Source organism: Delphinapterus leucas, chromosome 3, assembly GCF_059928025.1.
Source record: "Delphinapterus leucas isolate spDelLeu-1000000601 "Yukka" chromosome 3, BTC_Dleu_Yukka2, whole genome shotgun sequence".
In the NCBI taxonomy this organism is placed as follows: domain Eukaryota; kingdom Metazoa; phylum Chordata; class Mammalia; order Artiodactyla; family Monodontidae; genus Delphinapterus; species Delphinapterus leucas.
Window position 1 is genome coordinate 161,243,393 of NC_143131.1, and position 25,723 is coordinate 161,269,115.

Sequence of the window (25,723 nt, forward strand, 5' to 3'; positions counted from 1 at the left end):
GGCGGGTCAGGTGGTGGGACTCCTACAGGCCAGTACCCCCGGCCACTCTTGATTGAGCCCCCAGCTCTGGAGGACACCTTAGTCTCACCAAGCCTCTCCCTACCTCTACAGGCGTTCCCGAGGGGGTCCATGACCTGCCCCCAGGAGTAGCCCTACCGCTGGAGTCTAACCTGGCCTTCATGAATGGCGTCAGCTTCACCAAAGGCTGCTACATTGGCCAGGAGCTGACGGCTCGCACCCACCACATGGGTGTCATCCGAAAGCGCCTCTTCCCAGTACAGCTCTCAGGCCCCCTCCCTGTGGGCAGCATTGCCCCTGGCACCTCTGTGCTCACCAAGTCGGGGCAGGCAGCCGGCAAGTACAGAGCAGGCCTGGGGGACGTGGGTCTGGCTCTGTTGCGGTCCGAGAAAATCAAGGGTCCTCTCCACATCAGAACCTCTGAGAGTGGCCTTGTGGCCCTAACTGCATCTGTGCCAGACTGGTGGCCCACATCCACTAAGTAGCCCTGGATGTCCCTGCAGTCCTGTACAAGGCCTCTGTTTATCTGCTGCACCCTGTAGGCCAGCCCCCACTTCCTAGGGTGGCCCAGTTGAAAGAATACCCCCTTGGAGGGTCCCCAAGTATATGTGGGCCTCCCAGAGCTGCAGGCATGTTGGGGCATGCTGCTGCAGCCCAGGTGTTCCCAGCCCATCATGCTTCCTGTGGAGGGTCCTATGCTGAGGCTGGCTGTCCTCTCGTGGTGGCTTTGTGGCTGGAGCATCAGGAGCCCTCCTGAGGACTGAGGGTGGGTAGAAGTGAGTCCTGCGCCTGCCTCTGTGCTGAGCAGAGGCCCAGCTTCCACCAGGCCCTGGATGAGATTCCGAACCATATAGATCTAGAGGTAGTTCATCCATCAGCCGAGGGCAGGATGCTCCAGGATGCCTCTGGGCTGTCCACACCCCTCTGAGCCTGCTTGGTCAGGCCTGGAAAGGAGGCTTCTCAGTGTCTGGGGTGGCTGAAGGGGCAAGTGGGCTCTGGGAATGGTCTTACCATGTTGGCTTGGGGGCATGTCTCAGGGTGGGAATCTCTTGGGGCCAGGTGGAGTGGCGGTGTCTGTGAGTGGAGGCACATGTACTGCTGACATCCACCTGAGCCCTCCAAGGTGTATCTCTGTGCTCAGGGGTGCCAGCTGGGGGAGCCCCAATACCATTTTATGCCAGGGTAGCACATCTCCACAGCTTCGGCCCCACAATGGCATTGGCAGCCCCCTCTCCCCACCATAGCCCTCATGAGCTCAGGGGAGGAGTGGCTGCCCTGGGACGGCAGTGCCCAGGGTGCAGAGAGGAGTTTCTGCTTGGCTTACTTGCTGCTGTTTTCTGATGTAGTCATGTCTTCACAGTAAGGGGATGACTTACTTCCCCACTTTAAACCACTGACCTCCATTTTCCCACTGCAGTGTGAATCTCGTGGTTACTGGGTGTCCTACCTGATGCCTCAGAGTGGCTATTAAAGTGTGACGCACAACTGCCCCATGTGGAACTCTGGGTTTTTTTTTTTCCCCCCTTAACTTTATTTATTTATTTATTTAAAATTTTTATTGTAGTATAGTTGATTTGCAATGTTGTGTTAGTTTCTGCTGTACAGCAATCAGTTATACATACATCCACCCTTTTTGAGATTCTTTTTCCATATAGGTCATTACATAGTATTGAGGAGAGCTCCCTGTGCTATACAGTAGGTCCTTATTATCTATTTTATATATAGTAGTGTGTATATGTCAATCCCAATCTCCCAATTTATCTCTCCCCCACCCCTCCCCACTTCCCACCCTGGTAACCATAAGTTTGTTTTCTACATCTGTGACTCTATTTCTGTTTTGTAAATAAGTTCATTTGTACCATTTTTTTTAAGATTCCGCATGTAACCAATATCATATGGTATTTGTCTTTCTCTGTCTGACTTACTTCACTCAGCATGACAATCTCTAGGTCCATCCATGTTGCTGCAAATGGCATTATTTCATTCTTTTTTTATGGCTGAGTAATATTCCATTGTGTATATGTACATTTTTTTTTAAAGATTTCAACAAATTTTTACAATATATATTGAGCACTAATTCCTGTACAGCTTATTCTTACTAGTTGGGATCCAGCTGTTCCAATGTATTATGAACCAGTGAGCTGTCCATGTCTTTTAAAACAAGTCTCAACTGAAATCTCAGAACAATCACAGCAAAAGCCATGGAACAATGGAAGAATTAGATGTTTCCATCATAATTAAGACCAAGGCTCCATGATGGGCAGGAGAGAGCATTCAAGGATAAAAATCAAGTTTTCTACCTAGGTTAGACAGTTACTGAATTGGGATCTTAGAATTCCCAACTTTTATTTGGTATAGTAATAAGATACAAAAAAGGCAGGGGCACCTTTTTTTCCTAAATGGAAACCTTCACCAAAAGAGGTTAGAAGACTTCAAGGCAAGTTCTTTCTCCAAAATGAGTAAATGACATCAGTTCTAATTCTTACTGAGGTTACAAACCAACCATCAGAATATTATTAACTCATGTCTAAGAGGGAAATTGGGAGGTAGGGAGAGGTAAGGCCTCAGCAGAGAAAGCAAGTTTTAAGTAGGGAGACAGCCAGCTTCTGCCCTGAAGTTATTGCTAGGTTGTAACTGAGCTGCATATATGTAGACCTGTTTCACAGAGGAATTGAGTAGCTGAATCCTTTGTTAATCTGGTAGGCACTGTAAACTGTAGTATTTACTGTCCAGCAGAAAGGTGAAAGATGATGTCTTTACAGGGAAATCTCTTGATTCCCCCAGTTTCTACAAAGGCTGTAGCCAAGAATCAAATCATCCAGGACTTGGTATAATGTCAAGGTAGATGATCCAGTGTTCAGCTGACAACTACTTTATAAAATTATTTCACTCCCCCAAAAGGGGATTAGTGGTTGATGGAGAGAAAGCATTAAGCATGTCTGTACCAATAAACAGGTTCCCTTAGAGGTTTCCCACTGCTTTCCAAAGTCATGATTGGTTCTTCTAGTCTGAGAGATCTTGGCTGCAAGGGGTGGGGATGCCAAGGCTCTCAGGTGTTTAAGCGTTTGCATAGCTCATCCAGTGGTAATGGGGGCACATACAGCTTTTCTGATAGTACATAGTATGTATGTTTGTGCTTGGCTAAGCTTCTCCAGCAAACTTAAGCTCTTCTAGTGGTGAAAAGACTAGTAGTAAAGACTACTAGGTGGTGAAAAGACCCCAGGAGGGCTCAAAAACATCACCTACTCATTGTATGGCCCTTCCTAAAGGGCTTAGAGAATGCTTCTTCCTGACCCTAAATCAGTAGGCTGAGAAAGGAAATGGGAGTAGGGAGTCCCCACCAACCTGGGGAACTGAGACTTCTAGCTGTCTGCTCAAGGGCTGAATCCAGCCTCATTCAGTACCTTCTGATACCTCTTAGGTGCTGTGTCTTACGTACTCAGTCTCCAGGAACTTCATAAGAAATCTGGCTAGAGAAGAGTGAGGCTCTCTGCCTAAGTCTCTGTGCCTTCAGTGAGACCATGTTTAAAACCTCTATGGGAAGGAGGGACCTCATGCTCAGGGGAAAGTGGTTTAAGGCTGTTTGTTGGAGAAGTCAAGCCAAGCAGAAAGCCATTACTTCCACCCAACGCTTTCCTTTTTCTCATAAGCTAAAATTAAGGATGGCACAAAGTCAGGCCCCAAGAGAAGAAACAGAGATGATCCATGCACCATCTCTTGCACAGAGGCTGGAATTTCCCAGCAGTTTGAAAGCCAGATGCTTTGTTGACTGCCAAGGGCAGGTCAGGAGACTGATAGCTTCCAATCCCAGCACTTAAGGAAGCAACTCTTAACGACTTCAAGTTTTTTTCAGTAGCATTTGTGTTTCATTTCTCACCAGAAATGAGTTTACTGGTCCAAATTCTGTCCTAAGGAGGATCACTACTGGTCGCGTAAGCTAACGCCTTTTTGGTCTGAAGAAGCACATGGATTTTAGGTAATGCAGCAACAGACTTTAGCAAAGGTTGGTTAAAGCACAGAAAGCTGGAGGGACCAGAAATGAATCCAGATGTGCTGGGGAAGAAGAGAGCCATTTCTACCAGGACTTCTGGTGGGTGAAACAGAGGCACGCAGCTCAGGGGGATGGGTGGGCTACAGGAAGAAGGGTGAAACTGTTTAGGTTCTCAGAGGAAGGGAGGAAGATATGGTCCAAATTCCAGAAAGTCCTCGCTTCATCAGTTACCATCATCACCCCAAGATCATTGAAACAGGAACTTGCCTGTGTGATCTGTACCAGTTCCCACTGGCCTCGGCCTCTGCCAGACACAAGGTGCACCTCTGAAGCAAGACAGGCATGCCCAGAGGTGGCACAGCATCTTTGCTCGCCCTGGTCTTAGGAACACTGCAGATTTTCTTGTTAGCCTGCCCCTCTATAAGCTGGCTAACTGTGGGCCCAGACATCTCGAGCTATGTCCCTGTGAAGCACTGAAGAAGCCAGTAGAAGCCCTCAGGATCAGAAGACATGCACGGCTCAGATCACGTACTGCCGGCAGATGGGACACTGGTTCATGCACTTGCCACACTTGGTACAGGTGACCATGTGGCTGCACTCCAGCAGAACACAGTCGATGGGCGAGTCCATGCAGATCCGACACAGGTTCTCCTCCAGGCTGGATGGCACTGCTCCCCTGCTCCCCTGTTTTGGTCTTCAGCACCACACACCAGCTGCTGGAGTCCCTTCTGACCCTTGTACAGCCACGTCACCCTCCATCAGCTCCCACTTCTCACAGCAGCGCTTGTAGTTGATGAAGTTGTGAGCCAGGATCTCTTTGAGATGCCACACAGTTAGACCTTCAACGTCCTCTGGTTGGTCAGGTCAGACAGAGAGGCCCTCCAGCCTCAGCTATCCTCTGAGTTGACGGTCTGCGTCCGCCCTCAGTAGGTGCTCTGGCTGTGCTCTCCAGGTAGATGGGTTCCTCTTGGTCCTGAGACACATGGCCATTGGCCTTCCTGGCCACGCTTGTGAAGTGCGCCCCACAGGCCTTGCAGCTTGGTTCCGAGACCGTGGGGGAAGGGAAGGAGCTGTACCCAGGGATAGAATAAGCCTGCGACCTGGCTTCATGGGGTGGTGAGGCTGCCTCAGGCTGTCCATCCAGGCAGAACCAGTTGCAGCAGGTTGCCCACATAAAATCTGGGAGGGGAGGGGAGAGGCTGGATCCTGCCTGTGTACACCTCAGGCAGGGGAGCTGTGGGCTGTGCCCTGGCGGCATCTTGGGGCTGAGGGGCGGTCACGACATCCTCACGGCAGCCCCAGGAGTTTGCCGTACAACATCTTTATCCATTCCTCTGTCGATGGACATTTAGGTTGCTTCCATGTCCTGGCTATGGTAAATAGTGCTGCAGTGAACATTGGGGTGCATGTTTGATTTCAGATTATGTTTTTCTCTGGATATATGCCCAGGAGTGGGATTACTGGGTCATATGGTAGTTCTATTTTTAGTTTTTTAAGGAACTTCCATAGTGTTCGCCATAGTGCCTGTACCAATTTACATTACATTCCCACCAACAGTGTAGGAGGTTTCCCTTCTCTCTACACCCTCTCCAGCACTTATTGTTTGTAGATTTTTTGATGATGGCCATTCTGACTGGTGTGAGGTGATATCTCATTGTAGTTTTGATTTGCATTTCTTTAATAACTAGCAATGTTGAGCATCTTTTCATGTGCTTTTTGGCCATCTGTATGTCATTCTTGGAGAAATGTCTATTTAGATCTTCCACCCATTTTTTGATTGGGTTGTTTGTTTATTTCATATTGTGCTACCTGGGCTGTTTGTATATTTTGGAGATTAATCCCTGGTCAGTCACTTTCTTTGCAAATATTTTCTCCCATTCTGAGGGATGTCTTTTCGTTTTGTTTATGGTTTCCTTTGCTGTGCAAAAGCTTTTAAGTTTAATTAGTATTTAAGTTTAATTGTTTATTTTTGTTTTCATTTTCATTACTCTAAGAGGTGGATCAAAGAAGATCTTGCTGCTATTTATGTCAGAGAGTGTTCTGCCTATGTTTTCCTCTAAGAGTTTTACAGTATCTGGCCTTACATTTAGGTCTCTAATCCATTTTGAGTTTATTTTTGTGTGTGATGTTACGGAGTGTTCTAATTTCATTCTCTTACATGTAGCTGTCCAGTTTTCCCAGCACCACGAACAAAAGAGACTTCCTTTTCTCCATTGTATATTCTTGCCTCCTTTGCCATAGATTAGGTGACCATAGGTGTGTGGGTTTATCTCTGGACTTTCTATCCTGTTCCATTGATCTATACTTCTGTTTTTGTGCCAGTACTCTACTTTTTGTTTTTTGTTTTATGTTTGTTTTTGGCTGTACCACGTGGCATGTGGGATCTTAGTTTCCCAACCAGGGATTGAACCAGTGCCCCCTGCAATGGAAGCGCAGAGTCCTAACCGCTGGACTGCCAGGGAATTCCCAGTGCCATACTGTTTTGATTACTGTAGCTTTGTGTATAGTCTGATGTCAGGGAGCCTGATTCCTCCAGCTGTTTTTCTTTCTCAAGATTGCTTTGGCTATTTGGGGTCTTTTGTGTTTCCATACAAATTGTAAACGTTTTGGTTATAATTCTGTGAAAAATGCCATTGGTAGTTTGATAGGGATTGCATTGAATCTGTATATTGCTTTGGGTAGTGTATTCATTTTGACAATATTGATTCTTCCAATCCAAGAACATGGTATATCTCTCCATCTGTTTATGTTATCGTTGACTTCTTTCATTAGTATCTTGTAGTTTTCTGAGTACAGATCTTTTGCCTCCTTAGATAGGTTTATTCCTAGGTATTTTATTCTTTTTGATGTGATGGTAAATGGGATTGTTTCCTTAATTTCTTTTTCTGATCTTTCATTGTTAGTGTATAGGAATGCAAGTGATTTCTGTGTATTAATTTTGTATCCTGCAACTTTACCAAATTCATTGATGAGCTCTAGTAGCTTTCTGGTAGCGTCTTTAGGATTTTCTATGTATAGTACCATGTGATGTGCAAAGAGTGACAGTTTTACTTCTTTTTTTCCAATTAGGATTCCTTTTATTTCTTTTTCTTCTCTGATTTCCATGGCTAGGACTTCCAAAATTATGTTGAATAAAAGTGGCAAGAGTGGACATCCTTGTCTTGTTCCTGATCTTAGAGGAAATGCTTTCAGCTTTTCACCATTGAGAATGATGTTTGCTGTGGGTTTGTCATATATGGCCTTTATTATGTTGAGGTAGGTTCCCTCCATGCCCACTTTCTCGAGAGGTTTTTTTTAATATTTATTTATTTCGGTTGTGCTGGGTCTTAGTTGCAGCATGCAGGCTTTTTAGTTGCGACATTCAGACTCTTAGTTTTGTCATGCATGCGGGACCTAGTTCCCTGACCAGGGATCAAACCTGGGCCCCCTGCATTGGGAGTGCAGATTCTTACCCACTGGACCACCAGGGAAGTCCCATCTGGAGAGTTTTTATCATAAATGGGTGTTGAATTTTGTCAAAAGCTTTTTTTCTGCATCTATTGAGATGATTATGTGGTTTTTATTCTTCAGTTTGTTGATGTGGTGTATCACATTGATTGATTTGCATATGATTGAAGAATCCTTGCAACCCTGTGATAAATCCCACTTGATCATGGTGTATGATCCTTTTAATGTGTTGTTGGATTTGGTTTGCTAGTATTTTGTTGAGGATTTTTGTGTCTATGTTTATCAGTGATATCGGCCTGTAATTTTCTTTTATTGTGGTATCTTTGTCTGGTTTTGGTATCAGGGTGATGGTGGCCTTGTAGAATGAGCTTGGGAGTGTTCCTTTCTCTGCAATTTTTTGGAAGAGTTTCAGAAGGATAGTTGTTAACTCTCCTCAAAATGTTTGGTAGAATTCACCTGTGAAGCCATCAGGTCCTGGACTTTTGTTTGTTGGGAGTTTTTAAATCACATTTTCAATTTAGTACTTGTGATTGGTCTGTTCATATTTCTTCCTGGTTCACTTTTGGGAGATTGTACCTTTCTAAGAATTTGTCCACTTCTTCCAGGTTTTCTATTTTATTGGCATACAGTTGCAAGTCTCTTTGGATCCTTTGTATTTCTGCGGTGTCCATTGTAACGTCTCCATTTTCATTTGTAATGCTATCGATTTGAGTCCTCTCCCTTTTTTTCTTGTTGACTCTGGCTAAAGGTTTATCTACTCAAAGAACCAGCTTTTAGTTTCATTGATCTTTGCTATTGTTTTCTTTGTCTCTGTTTCATTTATCTCTGCTCTGATCGTTATGATTTTTTTCCTTCTATTAACTCTGGGTTTTGTTTGTTCTTCTTTCTCTAGTTGCTTTAGGTGTAAGGTTAGGTTTTTTATTTTCTTGTTTCCTGAGGTAAGATTGTATTCCTATAAACTTCCCTCTTAGGACTGCTTTTGCTGCATCCCATAGGTTTTGGATCACTGTGTTTTTATTTTGAGTGGAAGGTGCTGGGACTTGGTTTTGGGTAAACTAGATACATTGAGATGCTTTCCCTGTGCACACCAGATAAAAGACTTTAGCAGAGTTTCTCAGTTTGCTGGACTGATAAGAAGGGAAGAGGCCTCAGAGGCCTGGACCTGTGATGGAGCTCCGAGTCCAGAGGAGATTGGGCCCTGGTGACTCTGAGCTGTGGTCTGCAGACCCAGGGCAAAAGGCAGACAGGCCTGTCCCTGTGAGGCATGTGAGCAGTTCCCACAGAGCTGGGATGGGATGACTGAGTGACAAAGGAGCCATTCTGGTGTTGGGGCAGCAGCAGTATCCCCTCCAAGAACCTGCAGCCAGATGCAGCCAGGAGTCACTCCAGGAGGAGGTGGGGACAGTGGACCTGGGGGGTGGGGAGCTGCTGGGAGCCTGAGGGGAAGATGGGGCACAGAGAGGGACTGGGAAATTGAAGGTGACTGACACATGGGGGGCTCTGAGGGCTTGGCCAGCCCAGTGAGGTGAGGCTCCCCTCAGGGAAGGAAACAGCCAGGCAGTTCTGACCCCTTCCCATTCCCCCAAACTGAGAGCAGGTGGTCAGGCTGGATGAGCAGCACCATTCTGAGGTTCAGTCTCCTGGAGTGAACAAAATTAAAAAGGCAGGACATCCACTGGACCAGAATGGAGTAGGTCTTCATGACATATAAATAAAGGACACAGGGGCCCATGTACTGATGGTGCTGCCAGTATCTGTGCTGTGAATTAAAAAACGCTCAGGGTGGGACTTCCCTGGTGGTCCAGTGGATAGGACTCCACACTCCCAATGCAGGAGGCCCGGGTTCAATCCCTGTTCGGGGAACTAGATCCCACATGCATGCCACAACTAAGAGTTTGCATGCCGCAATGAAGATCCCACATGCTGCAACTGAGACCCGGTGAAGCCAAAAAAAAAAAAAAAAAATCTTTAAAAGAATATAGTATATTAAAAAACTGTTCAGGTCTTCTCACTGTCTGTGGATGCCCGGAGTTGGGAGCCAAGTGTCTTCTCTGGGTAGTGGTATTTATGGAACATCAGTCCCTTGGCCTGAGCATGAGCCACTGTGCTGACATGTGACCTTATGTGGGAGCCATAAAGTAAATGAGAAAGGAGGTGGCCAATGGTGTTTTAAGCGTAGGCAGCTTCCGACTGAAATGCTGCTTGGAGATCATGTGTCCTGTAAATGTCTTCAGGGTTCTCCAGGTAACTGTGACCTTAAAATATTTGGTTCAGATCCAAAGAAATGCACATTCCGTGTTTTACCTCAGTGCTTTTAAAAAGGAGACTGCCATATGACAGAAGTACTACTTTTCTTGGACAACCAAGTCAGTTTTCACAGAAACGCTGGAGCTTGCAGGAAGCTCTGACTTTCAGGAGCTCTAAAGCCAGCCTTCTTGTGCACATTACCCAGAGGGGGATCAGTCAGTGTTTAATCTTTACATTTGCTTCCAATTTCATAAACACTGATCACTGTGAGAACTGGTGCAGATACTAGGGAAGGTTTTTGCTGATTTTCCTATTTGCTTTAGTTCGTTTTGTAGAAAGTATGTCATAGTTAAAAAAGAAAAAAAGGTAGCACTGGGTGGTAGTATTTCTAGAAGCCGGGCAAATGCAAGTGTAAACCTTTCTTTACAAACCCTTATCCAACTCAGGTTTTACAGAGAATAAGTTCTAAGGAATATACCTTTGTTGTTAAAAACCCAAAAATCCCAGAAACACTAATTTAACCCAAAAAGAAACATGAGTCAACAGAAAAATCATAGAATCAAACCTACAAATTTTCAGATATTGGAGTAACCAGGCATAAAAAATAAGTGTATTTAGTATATTTAAAGGAATAAAGTAAGGCATTTAAATATTAGTAAGAAGCAAGAGACTATAAAGACGATTAAGCAGGTCATAAACAAATCAAAGAGAACTTGTAGAAATAAAAATATATTCTTTAAAAAAAATCCATGGGTGTATTTTCTGAAGAATTGGGAAATATGATAAAAAGTAAGAGATGGGAGAAGGGAGAGAAGATTTAGTATAATAACATAGTTATCTAAGTGGAATTACAGAAGGAGAGAAAAGAACATGGGGCAGAGGAAAGAAATAATGGCTGAGAATTTTCCAGAATTGATGGAAGTTGTCACTTCTTAGGCCCAGGAAGCCCAGTGGGTCTGTAGCTCTACCTCGTCACATCTTAATGAAAGTCCATAATCCCAAAGACACCCTAGAATTGTATACCCAAAACTGTCATTCACGAATGAGATGAAATAAGACATTTTCATCTGAGATAACTGTGGTTTTCAGTAAGAAATATATATTTGGTCTTGTCCTTAATCCTGGCACAGAGCTCCTAATATTCTTGGAATTTCCTAAGTAGAGTGATAGAGGTGTGTTAATATTTATAACAAGCTCCTGTCAACCACACCAGACTTTATGTTAAGGAGGTGACTTTTAGAAAGCCTTGAAGGATGGGGCCTGGTTGCTAGAGGACTCAACCATGTGATTCGAGGGTTAGAACTTTCAATCCCACTCGCTGACCTCTGGGAAGGGGAGAGGGGCTGGAGCTTGAATCAGTCACCAAAGGCCAATGATTTAATCAATCATACCTTTACAATGAAGCCTCCATAAAACCCCAAAAAGATGGGGTTTGGAGAGTGTCCAGGTCAGTGAATACATGGAGATTTGGGGAGAGTGGCATGCCCAGAGAGGGCATGGAAGCTCCATGCCTCTTCCCACATACCTTGCCCTTTGCATCTCTTCCATTTGGCTGTTCCTGAGTTATATCTTTTAATAGTAAACCAGTAATCTACTAAGTAAAATGTTTCTCTGTATTCTCTGGGCCACTCTAGCAAATTAATTGAACCCAAGGAGGGTTGTAAAAACCTATCTATAGCCAGTTGGTCAGAAGCACAGGTGATAACTTAGACTTGTGATTGCTGTCTGAAGTGGTGAGGGGGCAGCCTTGGGGGACTGAGCCCTTAACCTGTGGGCTCTGATGCTATCTCCAGGTAGATAGTGTCAGAATTGGGTTGAATTGTGGGATACCCAAGTGGTATTGGAGACTTGCCTGGTGTGGGGAGAGAACCTACACATCGGAATTGGGTGCAGAATTGTACAAACAAACAAAAAGTTTAGAATTTAAATATTCTCAAGAATGACTTTAAGGCAGAAGGAAAGTCCCATAGAAGAAATCCCATAAGGGAAAATATGAAATGCAAGATTAGAATGAATTGTGCGTGGTGGGGGGGAAGGTAAATATGTGGATAAATCTAAAATGCTGAATCTGAAAGTTGATATTTATAATGCCTAATTTGGGAGTGAGTTTATGCTAATGAGGTGGCACAGGGTGGACCCATAGATGGCCTTAGAATGGGACCAGTCACCATGAAGACCAAGTGATAAGAGGGTGGGAACTTTCAGTCACACCCCAACCTCCAGGGAGGGAGGGGGTCTGGAGATTGAGCTCCATAAAAACTCTGGAACAAGATTTGATGAACTTCCAGGCCAGTGAACACTCGGAGGTGCTGGAAGGGTGGTGCCTGGAGAGATCATGTGCGCTCCATGCATTGAACCCCCATACCCTGCCCTACATATGTCTTCCATTCGGCTGTTTCTGAGTTATATCTGGAACGCAGGTCATAAACCAGTAAACCTAAGTAAAGTGTTTCCTGAGTTCTGAGTCACTCTAGCAAATTAATCGAATCTGAGGAGGGGGTCACGGGAACCCCTGAATTTGTAGCCAGGTTGGACAGAAGTGTTGATGGCCTGGGCGCCTCATGGCAATTGGCATTTGAAGTGGGGGCCGTCTTGTGGGCTGAGTCCTTGAACCTGTGGGGTCTGACCACTAACTCAGGAACTTAGTCTCAGAATTGGGTTGAACTGTTGGACACCTGGTTGGAGTCAGAGAATTGGAGAGTTGGTTGTTGGAAAAGGCACCACATATTTGATGTCAGAGAAAAAAAACACAGAAACCTCTCTCATTAATCGGCAAATCAACAAAAGTCAGTAAAGACAAGATGATAATAACAGAATCAATAAGCTTGATCTAAAGCATCTATCAACCATTGCACTCAGTGATTGAAGAGTACACATTCCTATCAAAAAGACATGGAACATGTCCTTGTTCTCAACCCTAAAATTTCCACAACTTTCAAAGAATTGGTTTCATAGAGACCATATCCTTTGACCAGATTTTACCTAAAAAGATACCAATAAAAAGATAACTAAAAATCCTTCATCACTTGAAAGTTAAGAAAGTCACATCTAAATACCTCATGGGTCAAAGAAAAAAGTCATCACAAATTATCAGCTACTTAGAAATGAAATGACAATGAAAATACAACAAAATTTGGTTGTGGGTTTATATTAGGGTTAAATTTATAGCTTTAGTCATATTATTTAAAAAGACCAAAAGTTTAAACAGTTGTGCCTCTGACTTAAGAAGTTAGCAAAGTAACGACATGATAGACTCAAAGAAAGTAAATAATAAACAGAAATTAAAGAAGTAAAAAACTGAGAAGCAGAGGAGCAACAAAACCAAGTATTTTTAGTTAACAGGGCAATAGGAGTGGGAAGAGAATCCTGGGGGCTGCATGGGAGGCAGGGGGGCCAGGTCTGCACTCTCCTTTTGCCCAGCCTTTTCTGGAAAAAACCCCTCTCTTCCCACCGGACTGCTGTGTTTCCTTGCCATGTTCCCCTTTCCACCTGGTGTTGCACGTAACTTGATCTTCCAGAAGCTCTCTTTAAAAATATATATTTTAAAAATATATATTTACTTTGTCCCATTTCTTCTTCTTCCCATTTTCATTTCTTTCCACCTGGTGTTGCAGGCAACTTGATCTTCCAGAAGCTCTCTTTAAAAATATATATTTACTTTGTCCCATTTTCTTCCGGGTTTATCTCTGTGTTGCTTCTGTGTAGTTGAGGTCTTTCTATGTTTAATATGTCAGTCTTGCGTCTGTATTTTTTCCCCCACATTTCATAAGCACTTATCCCTCTGTCATCACCATGGATGTTTTTTGTGGCTTCCAGTATTTGGATATCACTTGGTTCACTCAACTAGGCCACAGATGGACATTCGATATGTTTTCTTTGTGCTTTCTCTCTCTTTTTTAGATGATAATATTTTGATACACATCTTGCAGATAAGTCTTGTGGGATGATTTCCTCTTGACTCTTTGTATTTCAGATTTCATGGTTCACTATGGGCATGGGCAGGATGCTAACCCCCTAGTGGGTGGCACTCAGCCAGTTGTGCTGCGTTCTTTTCTTGGCACTGGTTCCAGGAGTATTTATAAATAGATTTGAGAAAAATTATCAAGTTGGAAAGCTGAGACTGAGTTGGATGGAGACCCCATTGTAAGAGGCCGGTACCAAGAGCTTGTACCTGATGCCCCCAGCATATCTGAGTGGAGGCTGGCGGATACTGATCCCTCCTCCCCTTTTATGTTTAGACATGCTTTCTCCAACATTTTATTTTGAAAATATCTAACACAGAAAGTGAGGGTTTTTTAAAACATATTTATTGGAGTATAATTGCTTTACAATGGTGTGTTAGTTTCTGCTGTATCACAAAGTGAATCAGCTATACATGTACACATAACACCATATCCCCTCCCTCTTGGGTCTCCCTCCCACCCTCCCTATCCGACCCCTCTAGGTGGTCACTAAGCACCGAGCTGATCTCCCTGTGCTATGTGGCTGCTTCCCACTAGCCATCTATTTTATGTTTGGTAGTGTATATATGTCCATGCCACTCTCTCACTTCGTCCCAGCTTACCCTTCCTCCTCCCCGTGTCCTTAAGTCCATTCTCTACATCTGCGTCTTTATTCCTGTCCTGACCCTAGGTTCTTCAGAACCTTTTTTTTTAGATTCCATATATATGTGTTAGGATATGATATTTGTTTTTCTCTTTCTGACTTGCTTCACTCTGTATGACAGACTCTGGGTACATCCACCTCACTACAGATAACTCAGTTTCGTTTCTCTTTACAGCTGAGTAATATTCCATTGTATATATGTGCCACAGCTTCTTTATCCATTTATCTGTCAATGGACACTTAGGTTGCTTCCATGTCCTGACTATTGTAAGTGGTGCTGCAGTGAACATTGTGGTACATGACTCTTTTTTGAATTATGGTTTTCTCAGGGTACGTGCCCAGTAGTGGGATTGCTGGGTCATATGGTAGTTCTATTTTTAGTTTTTTAAGGAACCTGCATACTGTTCTCCATAGTGGCTGTATCAATTTACATTCCCACCAGCAGTGCAAGAGGGTTCCCTTTTCTCCACACCCTCTCCAACATTTATTGTTTGTAGATATTCGATGATGGCCATTCTGACCATTGTAGTTCTGATTTGCATTTCTCTAATGATTAGTGATGTTGAGCATCCTTTCATGTGTTTGTTGGCAGTCTGTATATCTTCTTTGGAGAAATGTCTATTTAGGTCTTCTGCCCATTTTTGGATTCGGTTGTTTTTTTTGATATTGAGCTGCATGAGCTACTTGTATATTTTGGAGATTAATCCATTGTCAGTTGCTTCATTTGCAAATATTTTCTCCCATTCTGAGAGTTGTCTTTTCATCTTGTTTATGGTTTCCTTTGCCGTGCAAAAGCGTTTAAGTTTCATTCGGTCCCATTTGTTTATTTTTGTTTTTATTTCCCTTTCTCTAGGAGGTGGGTCAAAAAGGATCTTGCTGTGATGTCTGTCATAGAGTGTTCTGCCTGTGTTTTCCCCTAAGAGTTTTACAGTGTCTGGCCTTACATTTAGGTCTTTAATCCATTTTGAGTTTATTTTTGTGTATGGTATTAGGGAGTGTTCTAATTTCATCCTTTTACATGTAGCTGTACAGTTTTCCCAGCACCAGGAAACTGAGAGTTTTGCAGTAAACACTCCTTGGACATGCCCAATTTGCAATGAGCTTCTGCTGTGCTTTTTCCTTTGGGTATCAATCCCCCACCCTAATCCTCTAGCCACCCCCTACCCCTTGGCCTTTCTTAATTTTTGATGCATTTCCAAGCAAGTGGGAGACCTCAGCCACACCCATCCCTAGCGCCTTCATCAACATCATTTATGTTTCTTTTTTTTTCCTCTTGGAGGTAAAATTAGCATGTGGTGAAATGCACAAATCCTGCTGTTTGATGAATTCTCAAAAATACATACAATTGTGGTAGCTCTCTCCTGCCCCTTCCTAGTCAGGCTATATGCCCCAACCATCACAGATGTGCTGAACCTGCTCTAAAGCTTCATGTCAGTGGAATCACATGATGCTGCACTTCCAAGGGAGGTTTTGTTCTCGGCACATTTTTGAGCCTCCCCCATGATGCGTGTGTCCCTGGTGCAGTCCTTTTATTGCTGAGTAGTGCTGGTTGAGTGGACGGACCACAGTTAGCTTATCCATCTCCTATCGAGGGACCCCTGGGATATTTGCAGTTTGGGCTGTTATGGGGAAAGCAGCAGTGAGCATACAAACCATAAACAGACCACCTGTAAAAATAGAAATCTGACCTACAACCTTTGGCCACCTGCCCAAGAAACCAACCCACCATCTCCAGTAGCCAGCCTGTTATAGTCAGACTTGCAGGATGTCAGCCTGCTATCTCTAGCAACAGTCCAGGCAGCCAAACAACAACCCCTGCAATTAGCCATCAGCCCCAAACCACAGGACTTGATCAATAACTGATGCTTCCCTATCTTTTGTCCTGCTTCCAACTTGGAACCAACCAGAGCAAGCCAAATATGCTCCCTAACCCGTCCCACGGGACACCCCACTGCTCGTCAGCCGTTCCAGCTCCGCAGGCCCACAGCCTCTGTCGGCACACCAGGGCCTTCCCTTTTCCCACAGGGAAGCTCTGCCACCCCTGACTGCCCCTCACTCCCTTGCTGCAGCGAGCTCTGAGCAGATAGCCTCTGCCCGTTCTCTGCTCCGGCCATCTCCATTCATTCCCACACTTGAACAAGCCCTTTGTGGACACAGGCTTTCAACTCGCCAAGTCAGCGCCTTGGGGTGGGCCTGTGGGCCACACATAGGATGAAGCTGCCTGCATTCTCCCACAGTGACCAGTCCGTTTTACACTCCCACCAGCAGCTAGTCCATGCCAACATTTGGTGCTGTCAGTCTTTCTAATTCCATCTGGAGATTTGGTGTTTACATTTCAAACATCTTGGGCAGATGCCTGGCTGTGCTGAGGGGAAGCTGGGGGAGCATTCCACTCTTCAACCCTGGGGGGAGCCCCCTTGCACTCTCTGTGATCTGGGCACTTAGCCAACTCAGTGTCCTTGTCTTCAGTTTCTTTGCAAATGATGTTGATTCAGTTTGGTCACATTAGTGTTTGTGGGAAAAAGGAATTACTTCTGAATAAATTTTATTCAGAAATCTCTCAAGAAGTTCGTCAGGGAAATGAATGACAGCAGGGACCCCTGCTGATGAAAAATCTGGAGATTGCTGAGTTCTGATCTACATTTCACTCATTCATTCCTCTATTCATTCACCAAATTATTGAGTGCCTACAAACCGTAAAAGTAAAATACAAAATATACTGGATTGCCGTAGCTCTGCGGTCAAGAATAAAGCAGAGAATGGGATGGGGTGTGTGCGGAGATGGGGTGAATTGGGGGGATGGGCTGTCTGTTGGTGGGGATGGGTTATGTGGTGGGGACCAGGCCGTTGGAGGGATGGGGCATGAGCAGGTATGGAGTGCATTGGGGGGACTGGGCTTGTTTGGGGTTGGGGTGCAGGTGGAGATGGAGCAGGGTTGGGGCAATTAAGGGACAGGGTGGGTGCAGAGTCGGGATATGTTGGGGGGACAGAGTAAGTGTGGGGATGGTGCACATTGGGAGATGGAGTGTGTGTGGTATCAGGGAGCATTGGGGGGACAAGGAGAGGGTGGGGTTGGCGTGCATGTGGAGACTAGGTGCATTTGGGGTATAGGGCAAGGTCAGGGTGCATTGGAGGAATGGGGCATGTGTGAAGTCGGGGTGCATGCGGAGACTGGGTGCACTGGGGGGATGGGACAGGGTTGGGGTGCATGGGGGGATGGAGCACATGGGGGGACTGGGCACATGAGGGATAGAGGTTGGGGGACATATGTACTGAGTGTGTTCAGACAGAGGACACAGCAAGGAAAGGCCTTGAGACTACTGCATGTCTGGAATAGCCTTCGAATAGTTGAGGCCAATGCATCTTGGGGCAGGATTACAGGAGGCCACATCGGGCAGAGCCCGCGAGGGGTTTGCACAGGGCCTGGCACTATCCTGGGGCAGAGTGGGGGTTGAAGGAGAGCCCCTGCCCCTGGGTGATGGGTGAGGGGGTGCCAGCAGAGTGGGCAGAACTGAGTTTATCTTAAAGCACACTTGTAGGAATTGTGGGGTGCTGTGGTGGCTGTCCTCATGTGGGTAGGGTTCAGTAGGGGTGGGTGTGGGGTGGCCTGGAGGTCGTGGGCACAGAGGGGGTATCACCGAGAGGGTGCAGACCGACGCAGAAGAGCATCAGGGGACAGGGCTGCTCGCAGACACACCTGGCCCAGGGCCTTGATTGAGTTTGTGCGGCCTCTCCTGACCTGCTCCAGATACCCCATCACCTTGTGTTGGGCTGTTTTGTTTAATGGGTATTTTTACAGAGATCATTGCCATTGTAGGACATAATACAGAGAGGTGCCAGTACCCTTTACCCAGTTCCTCCCCATGGTAACTTTTAGCAAAAATGTGCTACAATATCACACCAGGATATTGACTCTGATACCATTCACTGGCCTTATTCAGATCTCACCGTTTCCTTTGTGCTCATTTGTGTACATGTGTTGACTTCTGTCTCAACTAGAGTCAAGGTACAGAACACCTCTATCCCATGTTAACCTGTCCCTAACCCCTGGCCACCACCAATCTGTCCTTCATTTCTAAAATTCTGTCATTTCAAAAATGTTATGTAAATGAAATCCTATAGTAACCTCTATGTGTTGAATTTTTCCACTCAGTATAACTCCCTGGAGATCTGTCCAGGTTGCTGCTGTGTGAATAGTTGATTCCTTTTTGTGGCTCAGTCCAACTCCATGGTATGAACTACCACAGTCTGTTCAACCATCCACCTGTTCAAGGACATTTGCGTTGTCTCCAGTTTGGAGTGATTACAAATAAAGCTGCTATAAACATTCATATACCTGTTTCATGTAAACTCAAGTTTTATTTCTCTGGGATAAGTGCCCAGGAGAGCAATGGCTGGGTCATATGTTAGTTTCATGTTTAGTTTTATAAGGAACTGCCAACTTTTCCAGAGTGGCTATATCACTTTACACTCCTACCAGCAATGTACCAGAGATGCAGTTTCTCTGCATCCTTGTTGGCATTTGGGGTTTTCACTGTTTATAATTTTCTGATAGGCATGCAGAGGTATCTCACGGTAGTTTTACTTTGAGTCTCCTTGATGGCTAATGGTGTTGAACCTCCTTTCATGTGCTTATTTGCCATCTATGTAATCCTCTTTGGTGACATGTCTTTTCATGAATTTTGCCCCTTTTCTAATTGGGTTGTTTGATTTTTACTGTTGAGTATATATTTCGATACCAGTCCTTTGTCGGGTGTGGTGGATTCTCATTATTTGCTGTAGTTATATTCCATAACTTCCCTGCAAACACTGAATTAGTGAATATTGAACCACTGCTCCTGTGGAAAGAATGGAGTTAGGTTCCCTCCAGCCTCTGGTTACATTTTTATCAACTGATCAACAGATACCTTTATTTGATATGTGTTTCTGTTTAAAGACACCTATATATTGCTGGTTCATTAACACTAAACTCACGGCCAACAGCACTATAACTTATACCTGAATGAAGCCCACCTAATGTATTGCCTCCATAAGGCATGTCACAGCCTTCTTGTGCTCAGGAACACTAGATAACACTTCAGCTCTATGCTTGGGGGCCGTTTTAAACAGTGAAATCCACAAAAAGTACAAAAATTCAAAAAATGTGTAATAAATCAACTATGAAAAGGACATTTGTTTACAGTCTGAGAGCTGGGACACAAAGACAGAGTATGCCTTGTTCCACCTCAGCTGGGAACGTGAGCATTGGGAGAGTCGAGTTTTCACTGCTCTGGGCATGTCTGCAAGGACTGCGAAAGCACCTCGAGTATTGATTTTGGGGTCACAAACTTAGGGAGTAGGCGAATTTGAAAATAGAGACACCAAGGGTAATGAGGATTGAATGTGGTTTGAAATACAGTTGTCCCTTGGTCCTGGGGGGCTTGATTCCAGGACCTCCTTGAATACCAAAATCCAAGGATGCTCAAGTTCCTTATATGAAATGGTGTGGTATTTGTGTATAACCTATGCACATCCTCCTGTATACTTTATTAAAATTTTTTTCACTGAGGTATAGTTAATTTACAATATTATATTAGTTTCAGGTGTACAACATAGTGATTCAAAATTTCTGTAGATTATACTCCATTTAAAGTTATTATAAAATATTGGCTGTATTCCCTGTGCTGTACAACAGTGGTCCCCAACATTTTTGGCACCAGAGACTGGTTTCGTGGAAGACAATTTTTCCATGGACTGGGGTGGGGGTGATGGTTTTGGGAAGATTTAAGTGCATTACATTTATTGTGCACTTTATTTCTATTATTATTACATTGTAATATATAATGAAATAATTATACAACTCACCATAATGCAGAATCAGTGGGAGCCCTGAGCTTGTTTTCACTTGCCACTCACTGATAGGGTTTTCTTTTTTTTGATGAAAATAAAAAAAATTTTAATTTATTTTTGGCTGTGTTTTGTCTTTGTTGCTGCGTGCAGGCTTTCTCTAGTTGTGGTGAGTGGGGGCTACTCTTCATTGCAGTGCGCAGGCTTCTCATTGCAGTGGCTTCTCTTGTTGCAGAGCATGGGCTGTAGGCGCGCGAGCTTCAGTAGTTGCAGCACGTGATCTCAGTAGTTGCGGCACGCAGGCCCTAGAGCGCACAGGCTTCAGTAGTTGTGGCACGTGGGCTTGGTAGTTTCAACACGCGGGCTCTATGGCGCGCGAGCTTCAGTAGTTGTGGCGTGCAGGCTCAGTAGTTGTGGTGCACGGGCCTAGTTGCTCCATGTGGGATCTTCCTGGACCAAGGATCGAACCTGTGTCCCCTGCATTGGCAGGCGGATTCTTAACTACTGTGCCACCAGGGAAGTCCCACTGATAGGGTTTTGATATGAGTCTGCAAGCAATTGATTTATTATAGTCTCTGTGCAGTCAAACCTCTCTGCTAACGATAATCTGTATTTGCGGCTGCTATCCAGCGCTAGCATCACCGCCTCAGCTCCACTTCAGATCATCAGGCATTAGATTCTCATAAGGAGTATGCAACCTAGATCCCTTGCATGTGCAGTTCACAGTAGGGCTTGCATTCCTATGAGAATCTAGGAATCTAGGATCTAGGAATCTAGGATCCTGCTGATCTGCCAGGAGGCGGAGCTCAGGCGGTAATGCGAGCGATGGGGAGTGGCTGTAAATACACCTGACACTCGCTCACCTGACACTCACCTCCTGCTGTGTGTCCTGATTTCTAACAGGCCATGGAGCAGTACCAGGCTCTACCAGTGCACGGGCTCTAGGGTGCACAGGCTTCAGTAGTTGTGGTGTGCAGGCTCAGTAGTTGTGGTTCACGGGCTGTAGAGTGCAGGCTCGGTAGTTATGGTGCACGGGCTTAGTTGCTCCATGGTATGTGGGATCTTCCCGGACCAGGGCTCAAACCCGTGTCCCCTGCATTGGCAGGCAGATTCGTAAACACTGTGCCACCAGGGAAGTCCCCCTACTGCTATTCTGCCCTTCCTCTTTCTTCTCCCCACTGGTATCCACTAGTTTGTTCTCCATATCTGTGCACCTGTTTCACTTTTGTTATATTCATTCGCTTTATTTTTTTGATTTCACATATAAGTGATAGTACACAGTATTTGTCTTTCTCTCTCTGACTTATTTCACTAAGCATAATACCCTCCAGGTCTACCCATGTTGTTGCAAATGGCAAAAATGTATTCTTTTTTTGGCTGAGTAATATTCTATCGTATATATGTATGAAATCTTCTTTATCCATTCATCTGTTGATGGACATTTAGGTTGCTGCCTTATCTTGGCTATTGTAAATAATGCTGCTATGAACATTGGGGTGCATGCATCTTTTCAGATTGGGATTTTGATTTTCTTTGCATATACCCAGGAGTGGAATTGCTGGATCATATGGTAGTTCTCTTTTTAGTTTTTTGAGGAACCTCCATACTGTTTTCCACAGTGATTCCACCAATTTACCTTCCCACCAACAGTGTGCAGTGGTTCCCTTTTCTCCACATCCTCACCAACATCTGTTATTTATTTGTGATCTTTTTGATGATAGCCATTCTGACAGGTGTGAGGTGATGAGGTTTTGATTAGCATTTCTCTGATAATTAGTGATGTTGAGTATCTCTTCATACACCTGTTGGCCATCTGTATTACCTTCTTTGGAAAAATGTGTATTCAGGTCTTCTTCCCATTTTACAATCGTTTTTTTTTTTTTTTGCGGTACGCGGGCCTCTCACTGTTGTGGCCTCTCCCATTGCGGAGCACAGGCTCCGGACGCGCAGGCTCAGCAGCCATGGCTCACGGGCCCAGCCACTCCGTGGCTTGTGGGATCTTCCCAGACCGGGGCACGAACCCACGTCCCTTGACATCGGCAGGCGGACTCTCAACCACTGCGCCACCAGGGAAACCCTGTTTTTCTTTTGATATTGAGTTGTATGAGCTCTTTATATGTTTTGGGTATTAAGCCCATACGGGTCATATCATTTGCAAATATTTTCTCCCATTCAGTAGGTTGTCTTTTTGTTTTGTCAGTGGTTTCCTTTGCTGTGCAAAAGCCTTCAAGTTTAATTAGGTCCCATTTGTTTATTTTTGCTTTCGTTTCCTTTGCCTTAGGAGACAAATCACACAAAAAAGTTTCTATGATTTGTGACAAAGAGTGTTCTGCCTATGCTTTCTTCTAGGAATTTATGGTTTCTGGTCTTACATTTAGGTTTTTAGTCCATTTTGTTTTTTTAAATCTTAATATTGAGACTTTATTTTATTTTCATCAAACCTTCTTTATTACCTAACATTTTTTTAACTTTTTATTGGGTTGGCCAAAAAGTTCATTGCGTTTTTTTGAAAGATATTATGGAAAAAACCCGAACGAACTTTTGGGCCAACCCAATATTATATATTGGATTATAGTTGATTAACAATGTTGAGTTAGTTTCAGGTGTACAGCAAAGTGATTCAGTTATACATATTCATGTGTCTATTCTTTTTGGATTAATTAATTAATTAATTTTTGGCAATCTTGGGTCTTCATTGCTGTGCGTGGGCTTTCTCTAGTTGTTGTGAGTGGGGCTACTCTTTGTTGTGGTGTGTGGGCTTCTCATTGCAGTGGCTTCTCTTGTTGCGGAGCTCTAGGCTCACGGGCTTCAGTAGTTGTGGCACCCAGGCTCAGTAGTTGTGGCTCATGGACTTAGTTGCTCCATGGCGTGTGGGATCTTCCCGGACCCGTGTGCCCTGCATTGGCAGGAGGGATTGAACCCATGTGCCCTGCATTGGCAGGAGGATTCTTAACCACTGTACCACCAGGGGAGTCCAACATGTGTCTGTTCTTTTTTGGGTTTATTTTTGTATAAGGTGTGAGAAAATGTTGTAGTTTTATTCTTTCACATGTGGCTGTCCATTTTTCCCAGCACCACTTATTGAAGAGACTGTCTTTTCCCCATTGTATATTCTTGCCTTCTCTGTCATAGATTAATTGACAGTAAGTGCATGGGTTTATTTCGGGGCTCTCTGTTTTGTCCCATTCATCTGAGTGACTGTTTTTGTGCGAGTACCATGCTGCATTGATTATTATAACTTTATGATTAGTCTGAAGTCAGGGAGCGTGACACCTCTAGCTCTGTTCTTCTTTCTTGTTTTGGCTATTCAAGGTCTTTTGTGTTTCCATACAAATTTTAAAATTAGTCGTTCTAGTTCTGTGAAAAATGCCATTGGTGTTTTGATAGGGATTGCATTGAATCTATCTTGGGTAGTATGGTCATTTTAACAATATTAATTCTTCCAATCCAAGAACATGGGTTTGTGTCATCTTCAGTTTCTTTGGTCAGTGTCTTATAGTTGTCTCAGTGTGGGTCTTTTACCTCCTTAGGTAGGTTGATTCCTAGATATTTCATTCTTTTTGATTCAATGGAAAATGGGATTGTTTCCTTAATTTCTCTTTCATGTAATTCATTGTTATGTATAGAAAGGCAACCCAATTTCTTTCTTATTTTTCTACTTTTTGGACATGCCATGTGGCATGTGGGATCTTAGTTCCCCGACCAGGGATCAAACCTATGTCCCCTGCAGTGGAAGCACAGAATCCTAACCACTGGACCACCAGGGAAGTCCCCAAATGATTTCTGTATATTAATTTTGTATCCTGCAACTTTACCAAATTCATTGATGAGTTCTAGTTTTATTTTGGTGACATCTTTAGGATATTCTATGTATAATATCATGTCATTTGCAAACAGGAACAGTTTTACTTCTTCCTTTCCAATTTGGATTCCTTTTAGTTCTTTTTTCTTGTCTTTCTTTTTTCTAGCCTTGGCTAGGACTTCCAATACTATGCTGAATAAAAGCAGTGAGAGAGGGCATCCTTGTATTGTTCCTGATCTTACAGGAGATGCTTTTAGCTTTTCACCATTGAGTATGATGTTACCTGTTGGCTTATCATGTATGGCCTTCATTATGATGAAGTATGTTCCCTCTATACCTATTTTGTGGGGTGTTTATCATAAATGGATGTTGAATTTTGTCAGAAGTTTTTTCAGCATATACTGAGATGATTGTATGATTTTTATTCTTCAATTTTTTAATGTGGTGTATAACATTGATTAATTTGCTGATATTGAAACTTCCTTGCATCCCTGGGGTAAATCCCACTTGATCATGGTGTATGATCCTTTTAATGTATTGTTGAATTTGGTTTGCTATTATTTTGTTGAGGATTTTGAATCTGTGTTCATCAGTGATATTGACCGGTAATTTTTTTTGTGTGTGATATCTTTGTCTGATTCTGGAATCAGAGTGATACTGGTCTCATAGAAGGAGTTTGGAAACATTCCTTCCTCTTCAATTTTTTGTAATAGTTTCAGAAGGATAGGTGTTAACTCATCTCTAAATGTTTGATAGAATTCACCTGTGACGCCATCTGGTCCTAGACTTTTGTTTTTTCAGAGGTTTTTTTTTAAAATTATTGATTCAATTTCATTACTGGAGATTGGTCTGTTCATATTTTGTATTTCTTCCTAGTGCAATCTTGGGAGAGTATACATTTCAAAGATTTTTCCCTTTCTTCTAGGTTGTCCATTTTATTGGTGTATTGTTGTTTATAGTAATCTCTTATGAGCCTTTTGTATTTCTGTTGTATCAGTTGGTAACTTCTCCTTTTTCATACCTGATTTTATCAATTTGGGTCCCCTCTCTTTTTCCTTGCTAAGTCTTGCTAAAGGTTTATCGATTTTGTTTATCTTTTCAAAGAACTAGTTCTTAGTTTTGTTGAACTTTTCTATTGCTTTTTAGTCTCTATTTCATTTATTTCTGCTCTGATATTTATGATTTTTTTCATTCTACTAACTCTGGGTTTTTTCTGTCTTTCTAGTTCCTTTACGTGTAAAGTTAGGTTGTTTATTTGAGATTTTTCTTGTATCCTGAGGTAGGCTAATATCACTATAAACTTCCAACTTATAACTGTTTTTGCTGCATCCCATAGATTTTGGATCATTGTGTTTTTTGCGGGGGGTTATTTTTTACTTTTATATTTTTAACGTCTTTATTGGAGTATAATTGCAAACAATGTTGTGTTAGTTTCTGTTGTATAACAAAGTGAATCAGCTATATGTATACATTTATCCCCACATCCCCTCCCTCTTGTGTCTCCCTCCCACCCTCCCTATCCCACCCCTCTAGGTCGTCACAAAGCACCAAGCTGATCTCCCTGTGCTATGCAGCTGCTTCCCACTAGCTATCTATTTTACTTTTGGTATATATGTCCATGCCACTCTCTCACTTCGTCCCAGCTTACCCTTCCCCCTCCGTGTGTCCTCAAGTGCATTCTCTATGTCTGCATCTTTATTCCTGTCCTGCCCCTAGGATCATCAAAAGCATTTTTTTTAGATTCCATATATATGTGTTAAGATATGATATTTGTTTTCCTCTTTCTG

General features: G+C 43.6%; 1 protein-coding gene and 1 pseudogene across 2 annotated transcripts in view; one reads left to right on the forward strand and one right to left on the reverse strand.

The window, feature by feature from the left end:
• IBA57 (iron-sulfur cluster assembly factor IBA57) overlaps window positions 1-25,441 on the forward strand; it is a 36,974-nt gene extending 11,533 nt beyond the window's left edge. For both annotated transcript variants that reach the window (XM_022563380.3, XM_022563379.3), the window contains one exon: window positions 112-25,441. In XM_022563380.3, coding sequence (XP_022419088.1) covers window positions 112-503 — 392 coding nt within the window. In that variant the 3' untranslated portion in view covers window positions 504-25,441. The remainder of the gene's footprint in view (window positions 1-111) is intronic.
• LOC115802252 (E3 ubiquitin-protein ligase rififylin pseudogene) lies at window positions 4,278-5,183 on the reverse strand (annotated as a pseudogene).
• Window positions 25,442-25,723: the final 282 nt, after the last annotated feature.